Source organism: Mustela putorius, unplaced genomic scaffold (assembly GCF_011764305.1).
Source record: "Mustela putorius furo isolate JIRA1106 unplaced genomic scaffold, ASM1176430v1.1 tig00000228_pilon_pilon_pilon, whole genome shotgun sequence".
NCBI lineage: Eukaryota > Metazoa > Chordata > Mammalia > Carnivora > Mustelidae > Mustela > Mustela putorius.
Window position 1 is genome coordinate 33,963,669 of NW_025421322.1, and position 18,213 is coordinate 33,981,881.

Here is an 18,213-nt window from a genome sequence, read left to right on the forward strand (position 1 = left end):
CAGATGGCCAGAACAGGACAGGCTGGACCTGCGCTCCCTTGCACACAGGCGAGTGTGTGCATGGTCAGCCATAGCTATGGACTGTGTTTCCTTGCAAAAAATCATGAACTGCAAATGACAAACAGCAATTCTAGTGCTGGCTGGCGACATGTCCTCCAGCAAGAACTGCTTCCGAAACTGGCTCTCAGACGGAGTGCTGCGCGCCGAGCCCTTGGAGGCTCCACATGTTCCTCTCCTCCCGACAGGACACGTCATCTTCCCCCTCCAGTGCCAACCACCACGGGGGGACCTGCCCAGAGATGCCAAAGGGCATGGGGAAGGAGCTGGGAGAAGGGGGACAGCTTTGGGCAAATCTGGAATTTCTACTTTGGTTTGTTTCTTAAATCAACAGCGCTAGCACGCGGTCAGAGCACTGGGGATCCTGAGCAAGATGATGGCAGCGCAACGCCAGGCCAAGGGCTTGCCGTAGGGCAAGGAGGCAGGGTGCCTGCAGGTCTGAGACTGTCTCTGTGGCTCCCTTCAGCTGTTCCCTGCTGCTGGGGCGGTGGCTGACAGCTTGGACGTGTCCAGCACATCAAGGGAAAATAACAAACAGAAGAGAGGCTACTCCAGGGTTGCAGAGAACCAGGAATAAGGAGTGGGTGCACCCCACATCCAGCTCCAAAGCAGGACTCCTGGGCTGTAAGCAAGATGCTTGGTGTGGACAGAGGCACAGTCCTGCCAACACAGAGCCACTAACCAGTCACCAGTGAAAACACTCAGTGGAAGGAGGTAGAGTAAGAACCATCTAGTCGCTCTTGACCCAGAGACTAAAGTAGGGTGCTGTGCTCAGGACTCTTGGGGTCGGTGTGGTGCTGCCAGCCTCTTCTCAACCATGGACCCTCAAGAACCTGCAGGACGGAGCTCGTTCTGGCACCTTGAACTGAAATACTGACTGTGAGAGAAATACACATCTACCGAAATACATGTGCTTTCTAGAAGCTGCCAAATTTCCCTGAAATCTGTAAACCAAAGTCACCTCTGTGACACCTGGTTATCTCAGTAAACAGTTACCCAGGTAAACAATGACCTTCCACCGACAAAGAGGCCTTCCCTCTGAAATACACATGGACATGGGTGATGGTTAATTTCATGTGTCAACGTCACTGGGCCACGGGTGCCCAGATATTCGGTCAAACGTTACTGTGGGTGCTTTCTGTGAGGACCTTTCTGGATGAAATTAACATTTAAATTAACGGACTGTGTAAAAGACTGCACTTCCCGATGCAGGTGGGCCTCAACCAACCAGTCAAAGCCTGAACAGAACAAAAAGGCCGATTCTCCCTGAAGAAGGGAATTCCTCCCACCTGCTTACCTTGGAGATGGAACATTGTGTTGTTTGTTTCTCCCCCTGCCTTTGTGACAAAGCAGTGACAACGCTGGCTCTTCCTGGGTTTTGAGCCTACTGGCTTTCCAACTGGAACATCAGCTTTCCTGGTTCTCTGCCTTCAGGCTCAGAGCAACCACACTGTCAGCTCTTGGGTCTCCAACTTACAGACTGTGGCTCTCAGGACTTGTCAGCCTCCATAACTGGTGAATCAATTCCCTAAAATAAATCTCCGTATACGTGTTTATGTGTGCATACACAAACACACAGCACACACACACTGGTTCTGTTTCTCTGGGCACTAACACGACATGCTTTCTCATCAGCTCTCAGCAGAGCAGAAACGGTAACTGAGTCACTGAGAGGCGAGTGTGGTCGACTGCATGTCACCGGACAGCCTCACCAGGACTAACCCTATGACAGCTGGGCCCAGTACGCAGGGAAACGTCCTAGCCAGTTCACACATGGCATGCGGACTGAAAGGCAACTGGTTTCCAAAAGCAAACGGAGGAATGAGTAAGACACATGAACTCCCCCGCAGCTCGGGGGTCAGAAGTCTAAGATGAATTTCAAAGGGAGCTAAAGTCAAGGTGCTAATGGCTGCATTCCTTCTGGGAAGGACTCCTTTCTCGAATTTTCCAGCTTCTAGAGGCCCCTGGCGTCCCTTGACTTGGGTTCCCTTCCCTCCATCTTCAGGGCCAGCAGGGGCAGGGTGGGGGCTCCTCTCACAGACAGATCCACCTTCACCCCCAGAGGCTGCACACCACAATGTGCCCAGCTCCCCCAACTTAGGTTTAGGGGCCACTCTCAATAATAATAAGCAGAAGAAAGGGACGCGGTGCCCCTGCGGGCCTGGTGCACCCAGGACCCGGGGCTGTGTCCGCAGTCAGCGACGTGCTCAGGGAAGACAGGCTGTTCTGCTGGACATCCATCCAATGGCAGGAAGGCTCAGAGCAGACTCTCTACTTGGGTCCTGTGACTAAATCGAAGAACCTAGAAACTGATTTCTTAAAAATGCCAGTACACCTTTGAGACGGTTACATAGGTCGAGAAGCCTGTAGCGAAAGGTCATCTGACTCTGAGAAGTGACAGGAACGTGCGAGCTGTCCAGACTCATCCTCTCTCCACTGGCCTTTGAGCAGAGGGAAGGGGCAGGGAAGGCAGAGACCCGGCTAAAGTGCCTTCTGGGCTGCAACTCCCCCGTCAACGCTTGGTGGTCACAGCAGGGCCCAGCATTTCACTGAAGTGGGGCCTCGTCCGCCACCTCCCCCTGCCTCCAGTCACCCAGCACCAGCTCCAGCTCCTGCCTCTGCCTGGAGTCCTGCCCCCACCCAACTCCCAGCTACCGGCCAGGACTCCAGTCGGGCACCAACGGCATCTACGAAGCGTCCCTGTCCACCACGTGCCCCATCCCAGACCCTGGTTCAAGCTCTGCAGCCCCTTGGGGCTCCCACAGCACCCTTCGGACACTGGTCGACCTCCCCAAAACCCACATTACTCTCAGTTAGAGCAGCCAGTTTAAGGCCTTGCCTGGTTCCGCTGGTTCTTTTTCCCCCTCTCCCCATTAACAAACCATGTTATTTATCAGCTGTGTGTGGGTCGGCCGTCACCCCCAGTTAGAGAAAGGTCAGCTACTAAGCTGTTCACCCTTCTTGTTCACTGAAATATCCTGAGAGCCAAGAACAGCACCTGGCTGATGGACGCAGCTCAGGGGGGGGTTGCTGAATAAAAGAGTCGATAATTCCCCTCACCGGGCTACCTGCCTCTTGAGACCAGGACTGGTCTTATCCCCAGAACCGAGCGTGACAGGCAGAGGAACGGCCCCCAACCCCGAAGAGGTCTTGTGTCCTAATACCCAGGATCTGCGAATGTTACCTTGCACGAGGAAGGGGACTCTGTAGATGTGACTAAGAAGCTTGAGACGGGGAGACTGTCCCAGATTATCCAGGGGGACATCACGGAATCACGGGGGTCCAGAGGGAGAGAGGGAGACCAGAGGGTCCGGCCAAGAGCAGGCGAGGAAGCAGAGGCCAGAGCGCTGGGGTGTGAGAGGAGCCCCCACCCTGCCCCTGCTGGCCCTGAAGATGGAGGGAAGGGAACCCAAGTCAAGGGACGCCAGGGGCCTCTAGAAGCTGGAAAATTCGAGAAAGGAGTCCTTCCCAGAAGGAATGCAGCCATTAGCACCTTGACTTTAGCTCCCTTTGAAATTCATCTTAGACTTCTGACCTCCAGGGTTGTTAGACAAGAAAGTTGCGTGGTTTCGAGCCACCAAGTCTGTGGGAATTTGCTGCAGATGCCGCAGAGCCCAGAGGGAGCACACGGGGAGGGAGGGGCAGTGGGAGTCAGCGGAGCAAATGCTGTGAGCCAGTAAAGAAAATGCTACTTTTCATCTTGAAAATAAATCTTAAACAGTAAGAACAGCAAAGAGGCGCCTAAGCCATGAGCCATGACGGTGGCAGTGGTTATGTTAGACTTTTCCTCTAAAACAACTGACTTTGACTCAGAGAGGCTATGGTTTCCCTGGTAGGTCTTACACTTCCTCTACTTAAGGCAGTTTTCTTAATCAAAGATAAATTTCCTCACATACAACCCTAAAGCAAGATAGAATAAAAAGAAAAAAAGGAAACTGATTTATCTCGTGAAAACGGTCTGGGCTTCAGAAATCCATGATTAATTGCACTCAAAGCTCTCAAGTGTTTTTGAGGGCCAGCTGGGGCACGGCCTACAAGGACTCGCCTTCCCTAACACTCCAAAATGCCCCATCCCCAGAAATCCGCTTCTAATGCTGACACTTGAAGAAAGTGACATGATGGAAAATCATTGAGAACATGGTTCTGTGTCCAACTGAAAATTCAACAGCCTGAATTATGGCCCAAGCCTTTCATGTCTCATTTAAAAACAGGAAGAAAGCAACCTAAGGAACCATTTTTCCCCGAATGCTTGACACATAATTTCATTTATTTATTTTTAATTTAATTTTATTTTTTTCAGTATTCCAAGAACCATTTTTTCTCAGCTCTTTGATTCCAACACCGCCACCCTGCCCACCAGGCCTAGCATTAGTGTCATCCTGGAAACTGAAAACCTAAAACGACTAGAAAACTAATCACTTACAACGATCACTGATAAATTTTCATACAAAAAAAAAGATCCTTTTCAATTAACATTAATACATCGGGAAGAAATAAAATTATGAACAGAGCATATTACTGTTGTTTTACATGGGAAAGAAATCTTAAAATTTTAAACATCCAGAATTCAGATTCTGGATGTTTAAAATTTTAAGATTTCTCATACACACCTAGAATTTGTTTTCAGCCCCGTGGAAGTATGTATAAAACTGGGAAGTTTCAGAAGATCTCAAGATAGACTATCCAATAGTAATATGAAAAACTTCTTTTGTATAATACATACTAAGTGTTTTATGAAAGATGTCCTTCCTTGCTTTTTTCTTTCCAGTACCGTCTTATGGGACATAATGAGAGAAACCACACAGGAAGGCCACAGCACGCTCCATCCTATGTAACGAAACGTCTCCAGAGCAACTAGCACGTGAGCTCTTCTGGTTGGAAGAGGACAAAATCCCCAGCACCCAGTGCCCTCCCACAGTGAAGGAAGAGCACCACTCGAGGCCAACAGGTACCCGAGAGTTCACACTCGAGTGGCTCAAGGACCCTCACTAAGTAGACATAATCCCTCTACTGGAAAATTCCTAAGCCAGAGTCTAATTAGAGGGGGAAAAAAATCAAAACTAAAAATGAATTTCTCTAATAAAAAGTTATCATGGGGTGTCTGGGGGGCTCAGTCAGTTAAGTGTCTGCCTTCAGCTCAGGTCATGATCTCAGGGTCCTGGGATCGAGCCCCGCATCGGGCTCCCTGCTTGGTGGGAGTCTGTTTCTCCCTCTCCCTGCCCTCTTCTCTGCCTGCCGCTACCTTCTGCTCATGCTCACTCTCTCTCAAATAAATAAAATTTTAAAACAAAATCAAACAAAAAACCTACTTGTCTTTACATTTAAATGACGGGACAACTGAACTCGGAGGCATTCTTTCACACAATGCAACCCCGTTGCCGAAGGAGTGGGTGTTTGCTGTCCACCTGCCCCTGGTCCCTCCGCCCACCCCCCATCCAGCAGGTCCCAGCAGCCCCAGGGAGCCCGGTGCTGGGCCAGGCCCACGGATGATGACAAGGACACCGCTCTCAGCAAACACCTCCGAACACAGTTGCTCTAGACCATGTTAACACCAAGACTCCCCCTTGTCCTGCGTTTTCAAAAAAAACACAAGATTCTCTCAAGAATCCCACCGTTTTCTGCTACCTCACGCACACGGCACCTGTTTATGCTGGTCGGACTGGATGCTTCTCTGCCTCATCCCGTGTGGTGCTGTCAGCCTAACGCCTCAAAGCACACTGAAGCTGAATCCCAAGCCGGCAACCTCACGTGTCACCGCACCGTCTGTGATGCTCGATAAATCACGGCCCTGAGCAGCGGCATATCACAGGAGCTGGCACCTTCCTGCAAGTCTCAAAAGGTTTTGGCAGGTACGAAATACGCAAAAAATTCTCCTGACACCAGTCCAATCACACCCTTCCTGACGTGTCAGGTCCGGCTCAGGACTCATCAGGTCACAGCGCAGAGAAGCTGTTTCAGAAGAGATTTAGTAAGACGAGGCGAAGACCGCAGCCTAGTAACTACAAAGGGAAGCACGTGTAGGAGTCTGTTCCCAACCAACGGGCAGAGGCCACTGAAGACCAAGACACCACGTCCCACGGTGGCACTGCTACCCAGACTCTCCTCGAGACAAACCACAGTAACGGAGGAGCGTTTCTAGGACACGCGGTCCCAACATTCCTCTAGACATGCTAAGTCCTGTCCGTGGATCATGAAGTCCAGAGTTGAACCAGAATGCACTAATTCCCCAGAGAATTACTTAGCCTGATTTCAGGCTTTGCATTGTGTTGTGGGTACACCTGGGGTGGACAGTTGCAGAGACAGCCTGGAAAGTCTACTTCTGACTCATCAAAGGGATGCCGCCGGGGACACAGCATTCAGGGGTCCTCATGGGGGAGACACATTAAGACATACTTTTCATTGTTGGTGCCAAGAAAACCTACTCCCTTTGCAAAGTTCACGGTTCCACATTTCGTGGTTTATGGTTATAAAACTGTACCACTGCAGAGTCAAACTGGCACGCCTCCTGTAAGATGCACTTCTGTGCAAACATGAGCCATCTGCCCCCAACAACCGTAGCTGCCCCTGATATATGTATATATATTACAGATAAAATATCATTTCATATTATAAAATGTCCCCCAAGCCCGCTCTGGGACCCGTAGCCCCTCCCTGCCTTCCTGTCCTCCACTGTACCTGGTCACCACTGGAGAGCCCCTGTGCCTCACTTGTTCGTTTCTGTTTTACCTTTTTCCCCACTACACAGCGACCACGGTGATGGTTCTCTCCTGGAACCCCAGAAACACTGCTGGCAGGAGTGGGCACTTACTAAGTACTTCCTGAATGAATGATTCTAAGAATGGGCAGCTGTAAAACTCTACAGTCTGCACTTCAGCTCTCTCCGTGAACTTGAACTCTGCCCATGTCTGATGTGTTCACTGTTGTTGTTGGGGTTTTTTTTTTTTTTTTTAAGTATTTGTGGAAGCCAGGCCAAAGCTTTTGTAAAATGAAGCAAGAGATAGTAGAGAGAGGTACAGACAGAGAAAAAGGATGATGTCATTACCAACCACACTGCATTTTACAGCTGGTGAAGTCTCGGAGGGTAGAAGAGGAGGAAATGAGCCAAAGAGTTTAACTATCAATTAACTCGAGTAACCTTTATTCAAAAACTCATCATTTTCTTCCCATCCACTCAGGCATCGACCAGGTGATGCGGTGCAAACCACGAGGTCAATCCACGGAGAAGCCCTCCTAGCCCCTCCGGCTGCTTCCACAGTTCCCAGCCAAGGGCTGCTTTGCACGACAGATGTGTCCAAGTGTGTCCACATCTGCTCACTTTCACAATGGGATTCTTTGAAGGGAAATGAATGAAAGGCTTCCAGAATTTTAAAAAATCTATTGTATCTTTCCCCTAAAATATACCTCCACTTGTGGAACTGCTAAAGATACATTCACATGATAATCAGAGGCAGAGGAAGAAAATGCAAGCCTAAGCCAACCTCCTTCCCAACCCCACCTCAGGGAAATTCAGCCTTGATAACCTCCAGGGCAGGAGAGAGAAGGGGGTATGTGGCAGTGTGGAGAAAGGATATTTAAGGTGCTGGGAGGGCCCTTACCTGTTTCACGACTGTCACCGTCCCTGGAGCCATGGCGACCACAGAGGCCACAGCAGTAGCGTCATGGGCCTCGGTGCCCAGCTCTATGATTTGCTGGAGGATGTTCACGGCCGTGGGGTCAAGGCGGTCACCTTACAAGGAAGAAGCAAACGGGACACCAGTAAGCCCACAGGGGTTGAGGGGCACTGAGTGCAACACCAGACCTTACTAGAGGCCACTGTGGGGTGTCACCCCACCCCGGGGCGGGGGAGCACAGATTCTCCACCATCACTCATTCCAACAGCAGAATAATTTGCATGGCACTTTTTGGCTTTAAAGCAGTTTTTATAGGAACATCTCCAAAGCCCAAATTATCCTATAAGGAGAAGACATTGTGATATCACCCCCATTTCACAGACTGGTCACCTCTGCACAAAAAAGACAGGAGACTTACCTGGAACCAGTTTTGGCACGAAGCCGGAGCTCAGACCCCAGTGTTCTGAATCCAAACTTGATGACCCAGGACTGCTTCTCAGGTCAGAAGCCCTGAGAAGTACCAACAAACACACTAACCTGCAAAGTTGGTGTCCTGTATGCACAGGCCTGGGAGGCGGCCAATGAGAGCCGGCCCCATCAATTACACAAGCTACGGACTAAACGTCCGAGGATGTCTCAATTATTAGAACCAGTGCGACTTGGAACTCCAAACCAATTTTAATCATCTCAAACGATTAGAATCCACAGCCTCAGGCCAGCTACGGAGCCTGCCCTACCGGGCCGCACCATCTGCCTGACCATCTGTGACTCTCCGGAACATGGCCCTCGGACCCTGGTCATTAATTTACTGAAAGGGAAACTCCTGCGTGATCTCTGTGTTAGCGTAATATCACCAAGCCTCTGCCAATGTTTGCATCCTTGTGGACCGGCTTTCCACGGGCCACATTCCAACGCGAGTCGCTCAGGAAGAGACGGAGAAGGGGAGCGTGATGCGTTCTCTGTAGCAGGGAGCGTGTGGCATGAGGGTCAGTAGAGGCCGGTGTGAGTGCCCTGCATACCCTCCGTACCACTCTGGCACTGCTCCCCTCCCCCGCACACACACACACTCACCCTCTTTCTCTCTCTACTTAAGGGACGTACATCCACTGTGCCTTGCAGCCAACCACTCTGAACATCCGAAGACTAAACAAAACCTTTACCTTAAAAACATACTGAGCTGAGCAAGGTTTGATTCCTCCTGCACTGACCCCCCCGGGGGCCATTTATCAAGCCTGTCATCAGACGCGTGGCTCCCAGCGGGAATACCGAGATCTGCCTGCACCCAACACTCTCTCTCCTCCTTCCAGGACTCAGGAGACAGATTTGTAAGCAAATTATTACCCACCAGGTTGGTCCCGTCTCAGGAGGCCATCAGCGGAACGCTGCAGAGAAGTCAGCAATTAGGGGAACGCTGCAGAAAAGTCAGCTGAGTCCCCGGCAGATGACATGCGATCTGAACGCTGAACGTACAGGGGAGGTGGCCAGGAATAGCGTGTGGGGAAAGGAACAGACCGTGTCCCAGAGATCACACCCGCAGTGCAGGTTTTGTGGAGTCTGCAGGGGAGAGCAACCTCAGAGGCGGGGTGGGAATGGATGCGGCGCAGGGAGCCAGAACCCAGAGCGGGCAGGCCTGGCTCGATGGGCTGCAAAGCCTGCGCCTTATCCCAAAAGCCAGGAAGAGAATGTGTGTGCGCGTGGGGGATGAAGGCACAGGGCCTGAGCAGTCGCTGAAGCCACAAACACGAAGGAAGCAGAGACTCAGACAGGGCCTCTCTCTGGATGCCCCACTGAACAGCCCCGGCCGGGCCACTCCCTCCGCACGACCTGCCGCTCTAACCAGCCGCACCCGGGAAGCGCTGTCTCGCTCACTGGACTCGAGCTCCGCAGTCCAGTGAGTCCAGACCTAAGGTCATCAGCCCAAAGGACAGTTTTGCTCAGGGGGCTGATGACCTGGGCTCTAATGGCCACACTGGCCATTTCCTACCCCTGCCACCACCTAATGCCATCAGACTGTGGTCATGCACGAACTGGGGCTCCTTCCAGGTGCTGAAAAGGACTAAGAAAACATTTCTCAGTGTAAGACCCAATCACCGCTCGGCTGGCACAGTGGTCTGACTTTAAGATTGACCTAACACTTGAAAATGACATAAAAATCCTGCATTGGGGCTTTTCAGAAGATTGGGACGCAGGCCGTGCTGGGCTCAAGGCTCCGCAGGGCGGCCCTGGGCCACCACTGTCCGTGGAGCAGAGACAAGCCCCCCTCCAGAAGAGAGGCCCAGAAGCCAGGGACGGGGACGGACACCCAGACCACGGGACCAGCTCTGGCACTCAGCTGAGTCCTTCCGGCAAAGCGCCTTCCGCCCCCACGGAGAGTGGTAAGCCCCTGCTCAGAGCACGTGCGGAGGGCTGGCCACATGCGACAGAGCTCTGCGTCTACTAAGCCTCCTCTCGGCTCCCGTCGGGGGACGTCAGGCCTCTAAGCCTGAGTGTGGGACCTTCGGCGAACAAATGCTGGGGCAGCCACGCTGGCGGAGCCCACGCGGGGACAGCACGCATTCACACGTTCAGTCCTTCAGCACGCTCACGAGGAACCGGCTCGGAGGTGGCCGGAAGGTGTCCCCCCTCACCGCTCTCCGAAGTGTATCTCAGGTCCTGGAGCGCGGCCACGGCTGCCTGTGTGCCCTGAACGTCCTCTTCGGCTTCCGTGATGTGCACGTACTGGGTGGAGGGCTCCTCGGGGGTTTCTGTGGCTGGCTAAACAAAAACACACCATCTGAGTGACCTTCTAGAAGACCACCCGTTACCACAAGTCCCAGGATAACGCATGGAGACAGACAATCGCACACAAGCAACCCTCTACAGCAGCTCATTTACCTGGCATCCCTGAGACATCAGCTGCTCCCATAAAAACACACTTTACCAAATGGAAACTACTTTTTGCAAATACTGAGACGTTTTCAAAGCAGCTCTGGTAGAAAGCTTCCTGCCATATTCCTCCCTTAGGGACCAGAGTGTACGGTCCGTAATTAGGGATTAGACACGCACAGAGATTCCTGCATGTGCTCTTCTAATGGCTGCCGTCCCCTCCCGCTGCTGCCCGCGCTGTCCTCATGGGACCCAGGGCTGGGGCTGCTTGGGGGGAGCCCACGGCACAGCTGCAGGTGGGGGGAGAGGGGTGGGCGACTCTATCGCCCGTGTCAAGTTCGTGGCACACGTCCCACATGGAGTAAGAGCTCAGGCAACCTTGGCTACTCCAGCCCTTCTTGTTTGTATACAAAGGAGATGATAAACAAAGGACCACAGGAAACATATCTGCGAAATCAGGAGCTGTGAAGGGACGAAGGGCTGAAGCGACATTCTCAGGTGCCTCGTACCACTGGAGAAAAGAGGTGGGACAGAACTCAGCATGTCGCGGAAGACCAGCATGGATACTGCCCTCTTTCTGGAAGGGACAGGGAGTGAGCGGGGACTAGAGGCAGGAAACAGGAACATCACCAATAAAGAATAGAAAGGAGGACTTGACACAAAATTTACAGGTGCCGAAGTGATGCCCTGTGAGTACCTATCGGTAATGGACACAGTTCTGAACGCCACATATTTCTTCTCTTACAGCCAAGGGGCCAAGCACCTTTCAAGATTCCCAGCCTGACACATAGTAGACACCCAATAAAAAGGTGATGAATGCATACATGAACAACAACAAACCCTACTTCCTTGTAAGTACCATGAAGCCACAAATTGCCCAACACCGACTGGGCCCCAGGAATGTGAGCCTCTGAGAAGCGGCACACACAGAACTGCTTCTTTCCCAAGGGGGGACCCTGTAATGGTCACATGTAGGAAGGATGGGCTGTGCAAGGCATTCTGGGGAGCCTGATGACAGCCCAAGCTGCTGGAGGAGGCAGTCTGTCCCCCACAGGTGACCAAGCGCCTGAGCCCAGCTGCTCGGCTGCTCGGCTGTCTCACTTCTGAAGTCGAGTACATGGCTTTGTGAGTAGTGCCTTCCCTGGGTTCGAAGCTCTCCTCCTTAACGCGCTGGGATCCGCAGGAAGCGAGGCCTTCAGAGCAGAGGGTGGTGCGTCACACGCACTTACGAAAGCACCGACTGGCCGAGAGACGCGGGGTGTTAGGTCAAGAGCCGGCACTGCAATGTCTGTTTGTTAATACAGAGCGAACCCTTGCAGTATGAACTTGGACACCGGAGGACTGTGTGTTTTCCCTTAGATGAGGAGGTAACACTGATGTCACCTTCTCCACCACCAATAATCATAGCTGCTGCCAGACGCTGGGGGTCCTGGGGGCCTACCAGGGACTGGCTATGGACCTCGGCAATTTGATATCCTGTCTTGCGGGTATTATTAGCCTCACCGTACGGTCAGAGGACGGAGAACACAGAGGTCAAAGAGGTAATGGTTCCCAGTCAAGCCATTCACACAGGACAGCACCAGGATTCAGTCTGTCAAACTCTAATGCGCGTACTTCTTACATTTTCCTAGAGAAAATTTCCAGCACACACAACAGGGGGATGATCCCTCCATGTACACATCACCCAACTTGAGTAACTATCAATTCGTGACCAACCTTATCTCCCCTCTGCACCCCCACACACTCCGTGCCCGGCCCTTGGAATACTGTGAAGCAAATGCAAAAGTCATAGCATCTTCTCTTTATTTTAGAAGGTTAACTCCGAGAGATAAAGCCCTCTCAAAACGCAAGCACGACAACGCCGTGACATCAAACACAGAACAGGAAGTCCCTCACGTGACCACCCCCCGGGCCACGTCCTTGTCTCTCCAGTATCGTATTTCCCATTAACTGACCCTTCAAATCAAACTGAAGTCACTGAACCCAGGTATTAGCACCGACTGACGTGCCTCATAAGACTTCTATTTGCAGGTTCTGATCTGACTCCGACCCCCCCACCTGACTTATAGTGCTTGGTCGGCAGAGTTTCCAACGGTCTGAACGTGGCTGACGGCACCGCTATGAACCACTGACTGTCCGCCGCGTCTCCTGCAAGTTGGTAGATGCAATCAGATACTGGTTCCCTTTTTGGCAAGAACGCTTCAGTTATATGGTCTACTCTAACAGGAGACACAGGACGTCTGGGTGCCTTCCTTATTTCTCTGCCATCGGCAGGTTAAGGGGTGGCCACTGCTGGATCTGTGACCATGGGGGGCTTGCAAATGGCCATACTGTTGATCTTCATTTGTTAGCTGGAAAATGTCTATCAACAGAAGCTTCTCCTCACCGAATATTTGGTTATACTGAGGTACAGTTTGTTTTCAGGAAAGGTACTACTTGACTATTGGCCTTTTTTTTACTGAACAGAATTGATGCGCTAATACCCTACAAAGGTGGCTGAGTCCCCCCCACCCCACAGTGTCAGCAGAAACCCACGGACTGAAATATTCCTGCTGTGCTTCACTGTGCTTACTGAACCGAGCAACAGCCTTGGGGGTACACCTCAGAGACCAGCCCCGCCAGCCCCACAACAACCGACGACAGTCCGGGTCTCTGCAGTTCTTCCTGCCCTTAGCTCACACCCCACTCTGGAGGGGCAAAGTCCGATCTTCAGGTCTGTGGGAACAGTCCCTCTGCGTCGCTAGGCCAGTTAATACAGATACACAGTTAGTACCACTTATTTCGCTCTCCTCTCAATTTTCAGGGCTTGCATTTTTTAAACTTTAGTGTTTTTTTTAGTATCATATGAAGTATATGTGTGGTTTCAGAATCAAATCTGCACAACCAGTAAGAGATCCCGGCTTGTCTCTTCATCCCCCCATCTGGGTGCGGCCCCACCTCTCCTCATGAAATGCTCCCGTCTTTTGCAGGACTGTGTTATTCTGAAATATTTTTCGAATTACAGCACAGTTGCACAGATAAAACCGAGAGCTCCTCTACACCCTTGACTCAACCTCCCCTCTCGGTAACATCTGATGCGACTGGCGTACGATTATCAAAGCCCAGCATTAACGCTGGAACCACTGACGTGACCCAGATTTAGCAGCTTTCTCCCCAATGTCCCTTTTCTGTCCCAGGACCAGGGCTGGATGCAGGGACTCCGTCACCAAGTCGCCATGGTCTCCTCCTACCAGGGACAGCTCCTCTGGCTTTCGTGGCCTTTTGTGAGTGTGACACTCTGAGGAGTCCTGGTCAGGTATCTAACCACACATCATTCACTACATCTGATGGAGCAGACGGAGGATGAGGCCTTTCTGAAAAATACCATGGTGGGGAAGGAGCGTGCCCCTCTCCTCATCACGGCAGGAGGCACATGACGGCACCATGACGTATTACCAGGGACGCTAACCTCTGGCTGCACGGTTAGCGCGGGTCGGCCCGATGCCTCTCCCACAGTGATTACTTTCCCTCTGTGATCCAGTGAGGATCTGCGGGGAGAGATTTTGAGCTATGTAAATATTCTGTTTCTCCTTATATTCTAATTTCAGCGCCCCCTGATGGATTTGCCTGCAGCCATGATCACTATGGTGCTTTCATGCGAATTCTCTATTTCCCTCATTCTTCCCACGCACACCCCTCAGCATTCTTCTGTGTGCAAGATCTGTTCCTTCCCCACCATTCATTCCAGTACAGAGTCACTGATACTTATTTTATTCTTTGAGTTGTAGTACAACATGATCATGGTTGGTTTTTTTATTTTTTAAAGATTTTATTTATTTATTGGAGAGAACACACGCACAAGCAGGCGGAGGAGCAGAGGGAGGAGAAGCAGCCTCCCCACTGAACAGGGAGCCCTACTCAAGGCTCAAACCCAGGACCCTGCAATCATGATCTGAACCCAAGGCAGATGCTTAACCAACGGAGCCACCCAAGCATGCCAATCATTCTTTATTTAGGTATTTAAATTGTTCTGGGTCTGGCCATTAGGAACTTTTTGGGTTGTCTCTTGTGTCCTTTTGATATACCTCCATCTTTCGGGGTGTTGTTGGGGGTGAAGCATCTTGTTATTTTCTAGGACTATAAAATACCATAGGATCATCTTACAAACTTTCTGCCAGAGCCCTGGAATTAAACACTTTCCAAAGGACCCCAGAGTTCCTTTTATTGGAGAATCCTATTAGAGACTGAGATCTGGGGAACAGGTATGCTCACAGCCACTGAGAGTCACTGCTTCTGGGCTCTCAGCACAAAAGGCTGAGAAACACAGGTACACAGACTGTATACAGGCACATGTCTGGACTTAGCACACAAGCAATCATTCCTCTATGTAAAACCATAATACATAATCGGGCTGTGATAAACAGCATAGTGCAGGCACCTTCTCTCCTTCTGTGAGTGTTACTTTAGGGTACTTTTCTAGCAATAGGACTGTTTAGTTAACGGATGAAGAAGTGCACCAGTAATTTTACTAGATGCTGCTAAATGCCCCCTCATAGTGGTAGTAACATTCTGAATTTCCCCCCGCAGCGCATGCGAGAGCGTTTTCCCCTCAGCTTCTCCGACAGACAGGACGTCCGATTCTGGATTCTAATAGGTAAGAAGTTCTCTCTCTCTCTAGTTTCCATCAACATGTGCTACGTGTCAGGCTGATCATGTCTTCAGATATTCGAAGTCACCTGCATTTCTCTTCTAGGAACCTTTCTGATCTCTTGCCCATTTTCCTATGGGGTTGTTGATCACTATCTTTTACAAGACTTCCGTAATGTCAAGATACTCATCCTTCTTCTACCGTAGGACCACAGGTATTTTGCTGTCATTTGTCTCTTGAGCTTGTTTATGAGCTCTTTTCCACAAGACTTTTTAAAATTTTTTCTTGTGGTCAATTGTTCTCAATCTTTCTCCTTCCTGAATCTGGATTCTGAGTCATATAGTTAGACAAGCTCTCCACAGTCTGATTTTAGAAATGAATTCGTTCACTAGGGTTTTTCTTCTGGTATTCCTAAAATGTCACTGTTTTTACATTTAAATCTCTGATCTTTTCGCTCTTGCCTCTCTCTACACACACAAGCTGCTCATTATTTTATATTTGTTTCAACCCGTTGCTTATCATGCTAGTAGTTTTTCATTCCTTCTGCTGCATTTGCCAAGAATAGAATCCTGCCATCTTCACGCAAATACCTTATTTCTTCCCTTCCAATTCTTTTTTTTTAATTTTTCAAGATTTTATTGATTTGTTGGACAGAGGGAGAGAGAGAGCACAAGCAGGTAGAGCAGCAGAGGAAGACGGACGCAGAGAGCCCGATGCGGGCCTCGATCCCAGGGCCCTGTGATCATGACCTGAGTTGAAGGCAGTCGCTTCACCGACTGAGCCACTCAGGTGCCCCCTTCCCTTCCAATCCTTAATGTCACTATTTACTCTGCCTGATGCCCCTCCCAAGTGACATTCGAGAGCAGAGCTCCTATTGCATCCTCGTCTTGTTCCCGACTCAACAAGACACCCAGCGCCCCCCACCCCCAGGTAAGATCCTGGTTTTGAGGCGGAGATGCATGGATGCATTTTTCCATCTTAAGGGTATATGTACCCAGCTGTACCTTACTGACTGCTTTTAATCACCAGATGCTTAAGTTTGTCGAGTGCCTTTTCTGAATGTGTGAAGATAATCATTTCTTTTTCCTTCCTAGTTCTAGTATGATGATGGATTATATCAAAATACTTCCTCCTACTGAGCCACCCTTTCTTTGCATTCTGGAATCATCCTCACACTGTCATGATGTATTATTTTTTTCAAGTGTTCTGGGATTTTTTCAAAGCCCTTACCCTTAATTACCGTATGCTAATGCTCTAGAAGGTGCCTGGATAAATGGTTCTCATCTGTGGGTGATTTGGACTTCTGGAGACATCAGCAACATCCATGCATTTCTGGTTGTCACAACTGGGAGTCCCACTGATATTGGGTTGGGGATTTGGGGGGTCGATGATGCTACTAAACATCCTAAAATGCACCAAACAGCCCCTACAACAGGTTATCACATCCAAGATCGTAATGTTAGCAGTGCTGAGTTTGCGAAACCCCGCCTTATGTAAGTTGCAATTCGTCTGTGGTGGGGACACTTGGTACTTGGAGATAGAGACAGCTACTGGCTTTGATCATACAGATATGTTCTAGCCAGGGGACTAGTTCTAACACCCTGGGGTAAAACAAAGATGGCAGGGGGGAGTGCATGCCTTCAGCAGCAGGACAGGAGGGCCTAGAATCAGAAGACAAAGCCCTTCCCGGTTCTTCTCGTGAAAACTTACAACATGCCCCTTGCCTGGCATCCTTCCCTCGGATACAATAGCTAAAACTCTGGAATGGTGACTCACAGAAGTGCAAATGCCAGGGAGAGACCGATACGGACATTCTCAGTTCAACTCAGGGTAAGAATTCGCAGGCACAGCCCTGGTCTCAGCCCTCCCACAGGAGACAGGCTTTGGGAAGATCTCCTAGTTTCCCAACCAGAAATCCCAATTCTCTGAGGAGCCGCTGTCTGTGCCCAGGATCCGGGACTGCCCGGTCTGTCATTTGTACCTGGAAAGGTCAAGATCAATGCCATGCTTTAGAAACTTACCTCCCACTTGGGGTCTCCTTCATTTTCCACCAACTTCAGGCCATGCTTGTTCTTCAGGTGTCTGTTGAACTCCCATTTGGTACCATAGACAAAGCTGCACACAGGACACTTCAAACCACCTGAAGGCACAGAGGGAAAAGGACAGGAAAGTGACTGTGGCCCCGGGCTCCCCGCCATCCAAACACCTCAAGTCCCGGGGAAAGCACAGCGCTGTCTGCAGCGCTCACCTCGGTCCAGCCTCCCTCCATGACAGAACACAGCAGCGTCGGCAGGGATGTGTCTCAGGGCAGAGATTTTAAAGCTTAATGATTTTCTTTTCATTTCTGAACGAGCATTTGCAGAGAGTCTAATGTACGTGACATTCCAGGTGCGGTGGCGACAGAATTCCCATGGCCACGTGAATAGGTGGCCTAAGTCATTCCTTCATTTTTTTCATTTGAAAAGAGCAAACAACTCAATGCCAGGCTGCTTTTCTCAATCATCTTTGTCCCAAAATACTAAGACTAAGAGGCAGACTCTCCGTCTCCTTCACATCAAAAGCTGAGCTGTTTCTATAAATTCCCATTGGGATTTCCCCATAAAGGGCAGATTAAGAAGTTGGTCACATCCTGAAAAGTCACTATTTATCGAGCTGATTATGTTTTATATGTGTTCTGGGAGGTGTGTGGATGTAAGAGCACGTAAAACTCCAGGTTAAAACAAAACAAAACAAACAAAAAAAAACAGAAAAAAACCTGAGAATCACACAAAAGATTATCTTTCTAAAATCCTATCAGGAACAGCAGCTAATGAGTGACTGGACAAAAGTCACTTTGCTGGGCTGTGAGTTCAGAAGCAACCTCCAACCGCCAGGGGAGGCGTCCTGGTCGCGGGCCTCCAAACCCACACAGACGATCAGCCGCCTCCGTGAGGCCTCCACCCTGCGCCGGGCAGGGGGGCCACGTGGCGGGCACTACTGGTCTCCCGGTGGCCACTACCGGTCTACTCGCCACATGCCACACAGTCGGGACTTCAAAAAACACAAACCAGAGGC

At 50.5% G+C, this 18,213-nt stretch overlaps 1 protein-coding gene across 1 annotated transcript in view; it reads right to left on the minus strand.

Moving 5' to 3' along the window:
- Positions 1-18,213, minus strand: part of ZFAT (zinc finger and AT-hook domain containing) — a 183,220-nt gene that overhangs the window by 16,171 nt on the left and 148,836 nt on the right. The window contains exons 13-15 of the mRNA XM_004743593.3: positions 17,181-17,299; positions 10,295-10,421; positions 7,653-7,783 (exon numbers count right to left, since the gene is read on the minus strand). Coding sequence (XP_004743650.1) covers positions 7,653-7,783; positions 10,295-10,421; positions 17,181-17,299 — 377 coding nt within the window. The remainder of the gene's footprint in view (positions 1-7,652; positions 7,784-10,294; positions 10,422-17,180; positions 17,300-18,213) is intronic.